The sequence below is a fragment of the Dromaius novaehollandiae genome, chromosome 6, assembly GCF_036370855.1.
Source record: "Dromaius novaehollandiae isolate bDroNov1 chromosome 6, bDroNov1.hap1, whole genome shotgun sequence".
NCBI classification, from domain to species: domain Eukaryota; kingdom Metazoa; phylum Chordata; class Aves; order Casuariiformes; family Dromaiidae; genus Dromaius; species Dromaius novaehollandiae.
In genome coordinates this window covers 7,553,314-7,569,779 of record NC_088103.1, presented here as the reverse complement: position 1 = coordinate 7,569,779, position 16,466 = coordinate 7,553,314, and the positions used below count along the sequence as shown (strand labels likewise).

The following is a 16,466-nucleotide window of genomic DNA, read 5'->3' as shown; positions in this document are numbered from 1 at the left end:
TTCTCCTGCAACACCATAGCTCAATATCATAAGGTGAAATACTCTTAGCTGTTACAGTAAAATAACTTTCCTGATGCCCTCCCTGGTGCGTTGCTGTTTGGCAGCTGCTCGCATTTATTTTGGGGAAATTTGGGGCTGACCCTTTACGGTACCTTCTGAGCACTCAGTATCTGGCAAGGAAGACTGATTTTTTTGCTTTATTGAGCTTGACTGTCGGTAAAGGTAAATTCATCCCCATCCATATTTGACTTTCAACAGTCATGTGTAAGTCGTATAGCAGAAAAGGTGAGAAGAAAACCACCTCCATCGGGATAAGCATTCTGGCTTTTGCTATGAGATTTTATCCGTCACACAACAGGGAGGAAAAAGGCAACTTCTTTTTATGTTATGAGGTTTTTATTAAACTAACCGCATAGATTTATTTCAGCTCAGCCTCACGTATTACTTTGCAAAATTATGAAGACTGTGTGTTTCAGTGCCACAGAAAAACCTACTTAGCATCTCTGTGGAAGCTCAGGCTGACCTAGCAAGTTACTCTCAACTTTAGTTTGCATGGTAAATCCCTGGGACAAGTCTTTTGTGGGTTGGCATTTTGCACCCTACAACAGCCAATGAACAGCAGTTGGAAGAGTCTCACCACCTTGGTAGTTTCAGAATCAGAAAAGGAGAGACTCGATATGGGATTTGATAACTTGGGTTGCCGTAATAGCTGATATTCACCCATTCCCTGAAGAGTTAGCAGTAGTCTGGATGTTTGAAGTTGGTAGGAGTTTTTCACTTGAGACGTTGTAAAATTCTTTTTCTGCAAAGGAAACCCTTCACATTTGCTCTTCCATTTTCTATTTCATTTTGAGCCTGGATTCCTCTCATGCAAATTGTGTCTGTTATCTCTTCAAATGAAACTGTAATCCTGAGTATACACTTTTCATGGGATTTGTTGAGACCATCAGACTAATGCTACAGCTCCATGCAACCCCGTATTTCTCAGTCATAGTTCAGTAAACATAAAATGTAGCTTATAATATAAACCTATGGGGGTTTTTTGGATGACCTTTGTTTTTTGACTGGTGGTTGCTGTCATAACTGAGATGGGGAGATGATGTTTCTGAAACTTTCTGTCTCAGTACATTGAGGCACCTAAACAGAAGACTTTATCGAAACACACACTTGCAGTGCCTGGTGGTATGTGTGCTATCACAGAGAGTGATATTTGCATTTCATCTTGAAATTAGACCATGGTTGAGCACAATTATGGCCTCTGATGTAAACAAACATGTAAAGGGTGGCTGGGGTTTATGGCTTCCAGAGACAAAAAGGCTTTTGCTGCTAGTGGAGAACTGCATATTTCTCTTAATATTTTTGTGATGGAGAGAAGTGACTTTGCATTTTGAATAGGCAGGGTGCAGCTCTGGAGTGATACGTGGCATCGGAGATGTGTGCTGAAATTGCAGGGATGCTGGGCTGCCCTAGAAAAGTAGATGGGCTGTTCAGATCTTGCAGCCTAACCCAGTAAATATGCACTGTCTTGCTTGGAAATTTTGGGGGATTTTCCTCTCCATATCTATTTCCTTATCTTTTTCTACATTAAAATCTCAACTCTGAATTCTGATGTGCATTTCTCAGTAATCAGTTCATAGGAACGCAACAAATTCTGTATTAAATGCGCCATGTTCATCCTTAACTACGTTCACATTGCTCGAAGATCTCTGTTACGTTTACCAGTGATGAATCCATGTGTCTCATGGTTTCAGGGCTGGATAGGGAATGAGAAATGAGCACAAGCATGCTTAGGTTTTAAGTAAGTATTTAGTTGAGAAGAACTTCTACAACCTGTTACTTCAAAGTTTTTCTGCAATCAGTATGATAGCAAATCATTAAAGGCAAAAGCTTATGTTTTGATTAATGTTTCTGCAGCCATTCTCAAATATATTTTATAGCTCCAGAGGATGGAAGATCAGGTGTCCTGTGCATTACTGGATATTTTTAACTTTTTGGTTTTATCATATTTGCATGTTGTCCAGGCTGCCATATGAATCCAATTTCATGTTTGATACCGCAATCATTTTGCCTTTGCTTCATAAACTATTTCTGAGCAAAAGTTTTTTTTAAAAAAAAAAAAAGCATCAGAGAAATTATTTGCGACAATTATGTACTTTCTTGTATGCATATTTATTGCATATTCTTATTGTGTATATGTATATATATTTTAAATGGCAATTCTTGGTGTGGACTGGAATCCCTCATGAGAAGTAGTGCGGGAGATGTTGAACCGTAAGATGAATCGGTTCCCATGTACTTACAAGCCAAAAATTGTCTGGTAGGCAGGGCCGTGGCATCACTTTGGCCATGCTATGTGAACTGAGGAGGGAAAATGTATTAAAAGTCGATTTGCAGCTCTACAGTCTTAGGTTGTTTCTTGTGCAGTAAATTAGGAAAGAATCTGTCTTGTATTCTGAGGCTTTGAGCAGTCCCATTGCCGCTGGCTGAAGGATGAGCAAATTGACCCATTTTTCAGGTATTAATTTTGCATTAGCAATTTAGGTAAAACCTGAGAGTATAAGAAAGGGAAAATGAAGATTGATTTCAGTGATAGGCGTGCATTTGTCAGTTTTTATTTTATTTTTTTATTGAAAATGGCAAATTGTTTGTTATGGCCAAATTACTTGCAGTCTAGTTGGGCAGCAGATAGCAACTTTTCTAATTAAATTTAAGCATAGGTGCATGATGAACTGATAAGCATTCTTGAATTGCTTTGGAAGTTGGAAAGCAGTTCAAAAGCAATGATAAAATCCTATTTTGGCTGCAGTTTCTGTTGAAAAGTTTATCTATAACCTTTTAATTTGCATTTTTGGCTCTTTTCACTCTAATTTCAGCAATAAATAGGTTACCCGATTGATATTAAGTTCAAGGTAATGGACAATGTTAAATAGGCAGTAGTGTTCACAGTAGATTTACTAGGGTGGGGTTTTTTGTAACTCGATACCAGTGATTTTGAATTATCTCTATGGAAGTGACTCTTTTCAGCAATGTCAAAAGGAAAGGCTTTGATAAGCTGTTGATTATCTGCTAGTGCATGATAAGGTTCATAAAAGGAGTTTTAACTCTTCTGCTATGACTTTTTTTCCCCATCCTTTCCTTTTTTGTGATTGATTGTCCGTCTCCCATGTGCAATCTTTTGATAAATAGTTTTTTTTTTTTTTAATTTAAAGGAAATGTCACTGAAAAGTAGTGAAGTATGGAAAGGTTAAAATTATAAAGATGTGATGTTACAGGTAATTAATTTTTATGTATTTGGGACTATGCTAAGATGGCATGGATAATTAAAAAGAATTGTCAGTAAAATTGCCAGGAACTTTAATATATGAATATATGAAGCTGGGAACTCTTCTCGCTCTTCTCTCTTAGCAGGCAGGCAGGCAGCTCTGTTTCCAGATACATCGACCAGGCCTGGCAGTGACTGCTTAGTATCTAAGATTAACTTGGGACTTTAAGGATAGATGTAATTCAGATAGAAGGCAAGTTAACTTGGTTGCCTGTCATCTCAGGAACAACAACAACAAAAATTCTTTTAACTTTAAAAGTGTAATGAATAAATAATGAAATGAATTGAAATTATTAATCAAATGAAAAATAAGTGTAAGAACAAGTGAGATAAACATAAGAACGAATGAGTATTGTTTGAGAGCTACTTTCCCACTGGTGGTTTTAACCACGTTGTGTTTCAGAAACTGAGTTGATGCCTATGGGTAGGGTAAAAGTGATGTGGCACAGTTCACCCTAAACACTGGAAACCTGTTTTAAGTGTGGGATTATGGTGCTGGAGTTCTTGCCTGCCTTTCAGACAGGTTTGGTACCTACAGGGGAAGGTGGGGGGAAGAACTATTTTCATTGTAAGATGTAACAGGAAGGCATATGGATTTTTTTTGTTTGTTTGCTTTAATAATGCGAAAGGAGAGCTGGTTGAATACGCTTCACAAAATTTAGTAATGAAATTAAAATAATTTTACAAATCAACAATTTGAACTTGGTTTTTAGGTTTCTGTTAATACTAATCTTTCTTCAAATGAGCAAACAGCTGTTTCGAGGGGGAAAGGGTCATTTAGTTTGACCGCAAATTGAAGTTTTCTACCAAATATAGCCAAAAATGAAATAAAGGGGAAAAAATACACCACTGCATTTTTTGGTTCTTTGAGGTAAGGTGTAAACATTTTGGATTTATCTGTAGGGCTGGCTCATCAAGGGGGCTCTGATAAGCAGTGACTGTGGGGCTCCTTTGAAGGCTGGGAAGGAGGGAGGACCATGCTAGACTCCTGGAGACCTAATCTGGGCAGGCAGTTTGACTCATAGGGAAGAGAGACCAATTTTCTAGGTATTTTCCAAGCTGTAAAGTGAAATTTTAAACAGCGTTGATCTCAGATCTGTTTCCTTTAAGAATCGAGAAAAAAGGAGTTGGTTTTGTTTGGAAGATACAGCTGTGGAGCTGTCATGACTTTCAGGTATGAAGATGATCTGCTTTGATTCAAACTTCAGTCTGACTCATCAGCCATATAAGTGAGATACAAAAATATTTGAGAGAAGTTACCAGGATTCCTGGGTGGCTTTGATGTGCCCAGCAGTGCAGGTTTACTAGTATAAAACTTCTTCTGGCTGTAGGGGAGAACCCATGCCAAAAACCCATGGAATTACTGCAGTGCAAAAATTTCCAAACACCCTGGTCTTACTTGAAGAAGATTTTGCTATTTCGTGCTGTTGTGTTCTTTAGGCATTGTCCAGTTTTCATTGTTTTAAAATTTGTTTGAAATAAAGAAAACTCTGCCTCATAATAGAGAAGGTTTAATCATAACATGCCAGAAAAAATAGTTATGAGGACAGTAGAAAAGCCTGATCCCTCATTTCTGCAAATTATTCCAAAACCCAAAGTTTGAAACTGTCCCGTTTTCTGTGAAAATGTCAAGAGATTTCAGACGTGATGTAACTGGGCATTTCTCTCCTCAAAAACTAGAGCTTCAGGAAAGGAAAGAGTGCCCGAGAAAGTCTCATCTCTGCCTCGGACGGAGTGCAGCCCCGTATCTTGCATATGCAATCATCCACTTTGTGGGTTTAATTGCCATCTTGGATATAAAAGCCTCTTTTGCAATATGTGCTTCTGTTGTCTATTTCATAAAAACCATGTTTGTTACGGCATGAAGTGGAGATCTTGTCAAAGGCAAAGCATATGTATTAATTTATTTGATCCTCAAATGTCATTTAGAAGCGTTTAAAGGTTTTAAAGGCTGACATTTAAGCAAACTACTTTTGCAGCGATGCCTTATCGGCGAACTTCACTTCAGAAAAATTCTCATCTGTGTCATAACACCGCTCCTTATAAAGATAATTATAATTTCAGTTGCTGGTTTGTCCTATTAAACTATAAACTGGCTGTTCATTAAGGGTTGTGAAGAAGATTCCTCCTGTCAGATTGTCACAAGACGGAGAGTTGTAGATGGTATTAATTTTTCAATTAACTGATTACCGTGCGGCTCTTGATAGCCATGGAGGTATGGCAGCTTAGTGCTCACCGTGGACTGCTTTACCTTTTCTTTTGGGTCCTCCCTGGTCTTTTTAAGGTTGACTTTGGAGTCTCCTGGTTCTCCTACAGCCTGCAATACAGATGTGCCCTAGCCTTGCTTTGTGTTAAGTGCAATTTAACTGCTGCATCTGTGTCGGGATCAAGCTGGGAATGGAGAGCCTGAAGGAGCTTTGCTTTTTCTGCATGGCAGCTTGGTCTCTCTCCAATGCCTTGGCCCTGTGCCCCAAAGGAGAAGAAGCCAGAGAAAATGTATCGCCGAGGAGGATGCTTCTCCCTGTATGGTAGGGAGGCGGCAGCCCGTCTTTGCGCTGACCAGGATTGTTTTTGTCTTGGCTGTGTGTTAGCGATGATGGACTTGCTCAAATTGTAGCAGTGTATCCTCAAGAGCATGAGGAAATCCCCCGAGACGTGGACCACTCTCTTCTGGAAGGAGAAAACCTTGCAACGAGGCTGCATCCACCTTGATGCCACCAGGAATACAGCAGTGTGCAAGCAGTCTGGTTCAAAGGCAGCTCGGGCTATACAGCTAGGAGTTTTTATGAAAATTTCCTGGTTTTCCTTCTGGAAGATTTATTTGGATTTGAGCAAAGCAGCATTCAAATGTAAGAGTGAGATTTCCCTGAACCCTAAGAGAAGTGAAGGTGAACTTTATCTCCTTTGGAAGAATGGAAGGGCAGCACAGAAACATCCATGTAGCTTGCGTGAGGAGCCGTTTTGCTGGTAAAGTAGACACTGTCCTCTGAAAATCGGTGTGGGATCATTGCAGGTTGTGTGTGTGCATGCGCACATCTACTTGCACAACTGGACAAATTTATTTAAAATCTGTCTTAAATATACCTAGCAAAATTATTATTTTTCCTTTTGCCTTCAGTCTAAAAGCAACATTAACGCCACTGTTAATATCACTATTAAAGCAGTGTAAAAAAAAGCAGTTGTAATGATAGCGATACAGAATTTGTAACTGGATCTTGTCACTGGGTCTGGGATGACAAACTTCAATGAGAGGAGGACAGCGGTGGGCATAGTTTGGATGAAGTCAGGCATCTGGGAGCTTCACCTGGCATTCCCATGCCTAAACTAGAGAAACACCTGTTAATTGCAAGTGCAGGGGAAAAAAATCGATCAGAAAAGTGTAAATGTTTCTTCACAAAGCTGAGAGAAGTGGTCTGCAGCGCTGCTTGTTAACCCCGCGAGATTACCCTCCTTCTACAGCCTGATGGATGGGAAATGCTGCTTGCCTGGAGATCGACTCCTCCAAAATTCACCTGCTGACTTCTGAGCTTGCTTGCTTGCTCCTCCTCCAGGTGAGGACATGTCAGTACCCAAGCCATGTCCTCTAAAAAAGATACTGACTGTAAATTTAAAAGGCTACTTTGTGTAGCCTAGGCAGGTTTTTAGGCTATTTCTGCTCAGCCTTTTGGGTTGTAAGGTATCGGCCAGCTGGTCTCTGCTTGCCTGCAATCCACTCCATGCCATGGATCATGCCTCCAATCATCCCTCTTCATGGCTTTTCTAATTTATTATGTTATGGCTAATTTCCCTGAAGAAATAGAGAAGCCATCAGCCGCTTCTCCTTAATACTAGCAAGTAAGATTAATATGCATTGCAAACGAAAAATGAATGGGGCAAATGTTTCATAGGTTTTTATTGCCATCAAGTTACTCTAACAATTTAAAAAAAAAATCTTTACATGATTGTGGTAAAGTATTATATTGATTTTTAAATGCCTGCCATTATTATGTGAATCTGTGCCATGTAAGCAGGAGTCGGTGCGCTTGTCTTGGATTTTATAATTTGCTTTTTCTGCAGACAGCCTGTTGCCTCCTCCTGCTTGTTGAACAACAATGATGATAAAAAAACCTCCCATCCAGAATTTGCAAGATAATCAGGGAAGCAGACTTCATAGCTTTGCGGAGTGGGGGGAGAGCAAAATGTCAAAAAGGAAATGTTTATTGTTCCCCAATCACCAAATTGTAACAAATACGGGCTTCAGATTGCATTGCCACTTATGCCTGAATTGCGCCTGAGATGATACCTGCCTGCCGAGCCTGGAGTCCCCCTGCATTATGCATTTTGTTTAGTCTCCAGCATGGGCTCTCTGTTGGAGATGTCTCTCATAAAGCTTGTCAGATACAGAAAAAGCAATTTAGTAAGCGCTGTGATCAGATACCAATGAAATTCAATTCCTTTTTGGCCCTGCTGTTGCTGGAAGACATCATTGATAAAAATAGAGTCGCTATTTTCCCCTTTGCTAGGAGATTCATTATGCTGTCCTCACTGTTCTTGCAAAGTATCTTCTTTTTTTTTTTTTTTTCTTTTTTTCCCCCTCAAAGATGACTTGTTTTTACCAATGAAGGAAAGGGACTGTGTTTTTTGACAGCATGCTCTGTTAACAACACGATGTGTCGGGATATTGGAACTTTACAATTTTCGTTTCAGGAAACTGCATAAATACTGGACATGCTCTTCTTTATGCAACAGAAAACAAAGCACAACTTCCATGCAATATGCTGAATGGCTGAACAAGGTGCTATAATTTAACTTTTGAATTTAGTTTAAGTTCAAACTTTGTTTCCAGCTTTAAAACTTGCACAACAACTTCCCCACTCCCAAATTACCATTACTTGATTATTTCTGGGCCTTGAGGTGTGCAGTGCTGCAAACAAGCTTCTCCCACATGATTTATTTATCAGGCGAATTGCTGAGCAGCCCTTGGAAATAGGATCATCTGACCTGGCTGTAAATCTCTGAGGTTGGGGAACTTAGATTTTGGAGGAGTTTTCTTCTTCACAGAGGTTTGTCCTCTTCTGGGGAATGGTTTTCTGGGTGCAGAATTCTTATTTTACAAACCTGCTTAGCTCCTGCAGCAATTGGATCAAAACAATTTTCTGCTGAGGATTTATTCTCCATTCTGTGCTTCAGTTTTGTGGTGTGTTTTAAATCTTTTTTTTTTTTTTTTTTTTTTTTTGTGTGTGTGTGTGTGTGTGTGTGTGTGTGTTGGCTTTTTGTTCAGATCTTTGCTGACTTTATAGCAGGAACAAATTTTTCCTTCAACATTCTTCAAATATTTTCTTTTTTGGGAGCAACTCCATTTTCTGTGTTTTTTTGGGGAGGAGATTTTGTCTTCAAGTAAACAATATGAGACATCTCCATTAGACCTGTCTTCCATAATTTAAAACACGGAACAAAAAGGAAATAATATTGTACTGTTTTATTGTAAGAACCAGGGCTTTCATCTCTTTTGACCTTCGGTTTCTCTGCCGTTCTGCTAGCCTGGGCGTAAGCAATGAAGGAAGCCTTCCTTTTTCTTTTCTTTGAACGTTTACTATGAGTGAAATTAGCTGAAATGCATGTGACAAAATAATTTCTATGAAGCTATTGAAAACCTTATTTCTGTAGGTTGAATTTTTAGGATATAGGCTTAACACCGGACCTTTAAAGTGTGACACTTTCATTATAGGAGCAGCATTCCTGAAAGGGACACAAGCATTGGTGTTTTGTACGATGTCAAAGAGGGGATCAGAAACTCGTATTCACCTTGTATTTATGTGTGTATTTGTTTTGTATTGGCTAGCAAAGATTTGGGTAAATTCCTCAGATTCGTGATGTGAGGCACTGCCTTTCTCCACGACTGCTGATGAGAGGGGAGAGTCTGTGGGCACTCCTATCAAATAATAGGAAGGCAAGAAAAGAGGGAAGATGGTAAGATCCTGTGAAAATGAGATTTGACGTCATATAATGAATCTCACTAAGTTCTTGGTAGTATCCTTGTTTGCATTTCTGTGCGGCACGGGAGTAACTTAGCTAATTCCCGACTTACAGCTTGTGTTGCAACCTCACGCATTTCTCAAGAAAGCCTGAGATAAAGAAGCATAACCGTAATGATTCCTCAGTTCATCAAAAACTGTGTTGGTTTAATATTTGAGAGGGTTATGGATTTCAGCACACGGTGATGGATGTTTCTTTGCTAGTATTTTCTGCCTAGCAGATGCCTTCTCACCCTTGTTGGCATGGGGAGGAGGTTGCTTGGCTTTCTTGATCAGTGGGTTACTCAGCTCAGCTGTGAGCCTGATGCGTGTCGAAGGCCCTTGGCTTCATTTGGAGTCCATTGGGCACCATTGTATCTTCCTAAGTGAGAAGGCTGCAGAAGTAATACGTTTCAGGGTTGAAAAATCTTGCCTTGAAATGTCTTTTTTAAGACATTTCTGTATTAATATGGCCTTCTTGTTTTGATACAGTATATTTACTGCCTTACTGTTACTGTATTCTATGAGAGATATCCAAGAAAAACTGTTAGCTAATGCAAGTCTTTTTTTTTTCTTGCAATATTTAAGATAGCCAGTGAAATCTATCATTATGAGTTACATCTACAGCTCTCAGTGCTTCCTAGAAAATACCATGAGACTGCCTGGTCAGCAAATAAACAATTTTAGGAGGCTTTTGTTATTGATCATGTCTAAACCAGAATTGTAGAAAGAGTGTGTTAACTTAGTCATCGCTTGCCCTTTTTTTGTGTTGTCCAGGCATGGTGTACACACAGACAGGTGGGAAAAGAAAATAGTACTGCACCTGCATAGTCATGCGAGTCAGGTGTTGCAAAGCATGTATGTGCTTTCCTAGTTTTATCCAAGGCAATGGGGACTGTCAGTTGGAAGCAATCCTCATTGCAATGCTCTCTACTGCACAGCCTGAAATACTTACTTGCTACTATATCAGAAAACATCTATCTAAACCTCAAAAAAAATGAATGAATATTGTAATCTGCTGAATCTGAATAAATTAGCATAACCTGGAACTTAGATATGCTCTTTTCACAATTGAATGTATGTTCTTATACTCTCAGAGGAAAGTACCTGGGGAGATGTTTCAAATGATTTAGTGTTAGACAATTCATTGAGCTCATTACAGATGGTGTTTAACTGTTCAGCGTTTATCTCCTGACAGAGGTTCTGCATACCTCTGTGGAGCAGATCATCCATGAGAGTCTTTGAGCTCTTAGGACAACTGAATAGGTAACACAGTGCTCACTATAAATTATGAAGTTAATCTATGGGAATATTAATTTCTTTGGTAAAACTGTGTTTTAGGATTGGTTTTCACAGCCAAGTGAGTCATGCATGCGTTCAGGTAAAGGCGAGTTAATATAAGAACATCAACTGTGTCTGTCTAAGGAACACCACCGTGAACTGGCAGACTGAAATACTAATGTTAGTAAATGCTCCTGCTCTGGTAGGTTGTTGTCCAAAGCACCATTATGTATTGTCTTATCACGGACCTTGAGTAATATATGTTTTCAGAGCGTTTCTTCCTTTTCTGGTCATCAGGAATGCTATTAATATTTTTTATGGTGTGTGTTGTCATCCAGGGCTCAATTGTGACTTTGCTGTTGGTCTTGGGGACGGCTCCGGGAGCGGATGTTTGACCTGGCAGTGCTGGAGTGCCTTGGTCGGCTCGAGGGGTAGCGATAGAGCTGAATCAGGTCATCGGCTCCTACCTTGAGCAAAGTGTAGGTAGAAATACTAACTTTTGGAGGCAGCTGCCTCAATGCAAAAAGTGACAGAAGGAAGAGTGCGTGGTTTATTTATATCTATCTATCTATCTATCTATCTATCTATCTATCTATCTGGCCAGCTGCCTGTGCAGTGCCTCTTGGCGCCAGCTCTCCGAAGCAGGAGGGAGCTGAAGCTTTTGGGCTGCTCAGAAGTGGTGGTGAGCTGTCGAAGCAGCATCCCCCCCCCCCCGGTCTGTGGTCCTTTGGCAGCTCCACCGACTCTCAGCATCTCCTGTCCCTCACCAGCAGTTGATACAGGCAGTCCTTCATATCCGAAAGTTACCTGCTCGGTAAAGAGGCAATGTCCCAGTTCAGTGGGGCTGACTGTGTTTCAGTTTCCTGGAACACAATTGGTTGTAATCAAGAAAAACAACCTCATTGCAGAAAATAACTTTATTCTTCTAAGTCTAAAAATTTGTCATTTCCTCCCTTTTTCTTTATTATCTGCCCTGGAGGAAAAAGAATAGATAGAGAATAGATATAATGGGCTAACTTAGCTTTACATCTCAGCTAGAACATGGAAAAGATAGAAAATCTGATTTATGGAGTAGAGCTGTCCTCACAATATCAACTGTGCAACAGTTACTAGGGTCCCCTGTTCTTCTTTAGAAGACTTGTTGCAAATAATAGGCAGTGATTTTTTTCTGTTCTCATTCAATACTTGATAGGAAAAAGTGCCTTAAAGCCGCCTACAGCAAATTGCAACTTTTATCGAGTGTAGCTCCGTATGGGATCTTGGAGTGGGCAGCTAGCCTGCAATCCTAAATTCTTTTCGACTCTTGCAATTAGTTTCTGGTACGTCGTGACTCTTTAGCATGTAATTATTTAGCAACCAGCAGGCGATACGGAGAACTGTGGTAGATGCAGGGGGAATTCAGTACACTGAACTGCATGCTATTGACCTGAGAGGTTTAAGTCACTTAAAAGCGCACTTAATGCATGACGTCGGTATATTCTGGGGAGGTGTTTGAGGTGCGACTCGGAGAGGCAACATAGTTCAGCTCTCACGCCCAAGAGATTGCCACAGTCTTGATTCCATTAATTTCAAGTCGAGTGTTTCCGACCTGCACTGCTTGAAAAATTGGGAAGGTGCGCTCCTGATGTGCCAAGCTAGGAGCACGTTGCTGTCAGGAAGGTACTTCAGCGTTCCCGAAAGCTGTTCTTTTATTGCTCGGGGTTAATTATTCCCAGTAGAAATGATGCTACATGGCTTTTTTTTGGCAACATGAGGGTTATTATACTGCAGCAGCGTTTTTCCCAAAGATGTAAGGTCCACATAGCTATTCCAAAGACTTTGAGTTGTTACATTATAACACATACCCTGTTTTACATTTCTCTTTATTGAAAGTCTGGTCTTGATGAACACTTTCAAGTATTTTTTTTTTTTTTTAATCCAAAATCTTTAGCAAATAGGAAACTTTTTTTAAAATGTCACCTCTGCTTTATTATTCTTGAAAGCACAAAATTGGCTTATTCTAAGTTGGGAATTCCCTTTCACTGTCACTGTACTGTATTTGAGTCACTACGTGATCATGAAAAAAATCAATGTTCATACACAGGTGCCTAGAAATACTACTTGGACTGTTGAATGCAGTTTTGCTCATAAACTTAATAAGCTCCACTTTAAAAATAAAGAAATAACTCAGTTGTTTCTTTTCTCCCTCCGCCCTGTCAGGATGCTAAAATACGCTTGCAGGAATGTGAGATTTATGGCTCACTTAGCAAGTTTTGGGACTAATCAATGATTTGCCAGCTTAGAGATAAGCTGCTACTCGTTTCTGAAGTACAGACCATTTGGGTAGGGAATGGTGCTGTTTTGTGCCATTTGTGGATAAGTGCTTTATTCCTCATTGCCTGTTTTGTAGCAACTGCTCATGGGAGAGGGGTCCGCTGAAAAGAGCTGAGGCAGCACTGCCACCGCTCCATCCTCGCAGCCCGCAAGCAACCCCATTTCGTTAAAAGCACAGTCGTTTTTGACTCCTCGCCCTCCAAAACGTTGCTAAGAGGGTTTCCCTGTGCAAGAGCACTGCAGGTTTCGCTAGGTGGTTTTGCACAGAAAGGCTGTGGGTATGGATAAATGAAAATGTGGGAAAAATACTTGAGAAGAAATTAGGTTTGAATAAAAAGCTGATTTTTTAGGTTTTCTGCTACTACCTTATTCTCTCTGAGCTTTTTTTTTTTTTTTTTTTTTTTTTTTTTTTTTTTTTTTTTTTTTTTTTAATGCCTTGATAATCCCTCGGCCCTGCAGACTCTCTGGCAGGCTCCCTGTGACAGTTCTGTTTGAAGAAGGATTTCGTTTCTTTATTGCTTGTGATACTGATGGCAACTTGGGTTTTCAGGTTTTTTTGAGGCCTGCCTTATTGTGTTCTGCTGTATTTAAATACCTCAAAGTCTATTAAGACCAAACCCAGCAATTGAGAGACCTCTTCCTTAATGGGGAAGAAGAAGGGAAAAAAAAAAAAAAAAAAAGACCCCACTACATATTTTACTCCAGAACTGACTTTTTTTTTTTTTTTTAATTTATTTAAATAATCTGTTTCTGCCAGAGCTTGTGAACCCTCTTATGTTCTCTGCTTGGACATGACTGTTTTTTTGAAGGACACTTATTCTGAATAACCTTCCCCGTACTTGCTTCTTTAAGTACTTGCAGTTCCCCATAAGCATTTTATTTTTTTCTCGACAGATTTCTTTGCAAGAACACGGGCTCCAAGCTACTGCATTGCGATTCGAGGTCTTTAATTGGTGCGCCGGCCATAGCCTGTAAGGGACGGCTTTAAATAACGAGTGAATGCATGCTGGCGATAAAGTAAAGCCAAATGCTTAGGTGGGGTTCCCGTGGTGCTTTTCCTATAGTAGACAGTGTGTCGCTAAGCCCACAAAAACACATAAGTAGTCTGGAGCCTTGGTGTGACAGAATATGCACTTTTAACACCAGATTCCTTGCATGCTCACATGAAATTCAAATGTTTGGTTGAACACGAAATATTCTTACTGCAAAACTTTATAACACATGAGAAAGGAGGAAATATCACTTAGCTCCCTATGCTGTTGTCATCGCTATTATTGCTGTTAATCTCAAAGCACGTTTTGATGGCAGATTTCTTAAAACAATTATTAAAAATTGTATGTTCCCCAATTGAAAAGATCTTAGGTGTGCTCTTCCACGTGCATTAATACAACGGCCGCCTCATTGGCGTGGTTATGTTTTCGTAGTTCTAATTTAAGTTTAAATGGAAAAGTTACTTGCGCTATTCACAGATTATTAAAACAATCCGGAAGTATCTTTGGCTTTCCTTCAAGGCACATCAGTCTATTTAATTCAAAGCTGCTTTGAATTATCCCTAAGTATTTCAGCTGATGGCGATTAATCTCTTTGCCTGATATCTTCTAGTTTATGGTCATCCCATTTTTGGGTGTGTACAGCACTTAGAAAAAGAAAACTTACGGAATAAAAATTTGGCAGATTTCATTTTTCATTCTTTTTTTCCTTATCAAACTTGCTTCTGTTGAAGATTTAGCCAACCTTTTCCAATGAAACTGTGCTGGGGGTATGTTTTGAGCTATAATCTGGATTTGTCTTCAAGTGCTTCAACTATTACTATCAATTTAGAAATGGCTTTTTTTTTTTTTTTTCCCTTGGACATTTTTATGCATAATCTCATCTCTCAGCATGGAACTTTTATGTGCTCCTACAGCATTTTAAAAATTCAAATGTATGTCAAATATATCTTCTTCTCTCTTTATGCCTATTTTGAGCTCTTCTTCATCATTACGCTTTTAAGAGTTTAATTTTTGAAAGAGTCAGATGTGGCAACAGGCAGTTGATAAAGGACCTAGGCTGGTTATTGGGAACTGTGAGAAAAGACCCGGAGCAAGAAGTAGCGACACGCAGGTGCTGAACCCAGCATTTGGAGGCAGATGAGCCATCTGGAAAACCAAAGAGCGGGGGGAAATGCATTTTTATTTCGGAGACAGTGCTGAATGTTTTGGCCATGCAGATCAAAACCGTGAAAGGAGGGAGAAGAGCGGTGCATACACATTTGTGCAATATCTCTGTTTCTGGTTGATTAAACAGCCAATGTTACCGAAATTGGAAACTTCAGAAAGTACGCAAAGCAACAGTGAGGGCTAAACGCTCTTAATAGATACGTGAATGCCATTAATTTGAAAGGTGAAGGAACTGGCATACAAATACCAAACAACATGAAAATCTATGAATTGGGATGGAAACTCTGTTGTTCTCGCTTTCCGTTTCCGTGTTCAACGTGTGAGATTGCTCCGCTTCTGACTAGTAGTGTGAATTTTTGCAAAGTCCATCAGAAGTTTTCAAATGTAGCTGCCTTTGGGATGTCTGTGCTTCGACTTGATTTCTGTTGCAGTAGATATTCTGGTATTTCTGCTGTTTTAGTTTCCGATGATTTTCAAATGGAATTTGTATTCATTTCCTTTTTTTTAAAGCATTTGCTGCATTTCCCTGCCATAAGCAATGTCTGATTCAAGGAACTATTTATAGTAGCATAGTCAAGTGCTTGCTTGAACGTTTTCACGCTTAGAACCTTTCCTTGGAGATACTGTTTTAATGTAAAACATATCCGAAAGAAAAAGATTGCAGCAGAAACAAGTGCGTTGCCTGTTTGATTTCAAAAGGGACATGTACTGTAATTATACACTTAAACACAAGTGCTTTTTCTCCTGCAATTTCAGTAAATATCCTTTTCAGTGGGATTTTGTATTAAATTATTCTGATTTTGTATTAAATCTGGAGACCTGCATATAGCAGCTTTGTAAATTTATATGTTTTGAATCTGTCTGATTTTTTTGTCATTATTATTCCCCCCCCCCCCCCCCCCCCCCCATTTCAGGCACGTGTGAATCCTATCAGTGTCACTCCACCGATACAAGCCATAGATCAGGACCGAAACATCCAGCCTCCTTCGGATCGACCGGGCATCCTCTATTCCATCCTAGTTGGTTGGTGTCTGCTCCTCTTGCTATCACTCACTTTATTATGACCGGCCAGAGAAAGATTAACTGGGAGAGTGGAAACCTAATAAAAATTCACACTGTGGTTAGTGGGATGTTTGAAATCATTGTTGTACCTATTTACGCTTAATTGCAATTTAGAAGCTTATTTCAAATGGCTGCATTATTTATTATTATTTATTCAGATTAGATTCAGAATTATCTGCTTTGGCCAATGGAGCAGCACAGCAAGCAAAATGAGATGCTCGTCTGTGCTCCTAGCTTCGCTGCGATGCATTTTTCATTCACAGGTGCAAAGGCGCACTGAAAGATGCTGTAGAAAGGCAATTAGAGCAAATTTCCTCCTCAGAGTCTTTTGGCTCA

At 39.6% G+C, this 16,466-nt stretch overlaps 1 protein-coding gene across 10 annotated transcripts in view; it reads left to right on the top strand.

The window, feature by feature from the left end:
- Positions 1-16,466, top strand: part of LOC112981614 (protocadherin-15) — a 1,192,166-nt gene that overhangs the window by 993,609 nt on the left and 182,091 nt on the right. For 9 of the 10 annotated variants that reach the window (XM_064513568.1, XM_064513569.1, XM_064513570.1 and 6 more), the window contains one exon: positions 15,983-16,091. The exons of the other annotated variant lie outside the window; for it this stretch is intronic. In XM_064513568.1, coding sequence (XP_064369638.1) covers positions 15,983-16,091 — 109 coding nt within the window. The remainder of the gene's footprint in view (positions 1-15,982; positions 16,092-16,466) is intronic. 10 annotated transcript variants of the gene reach the window in all.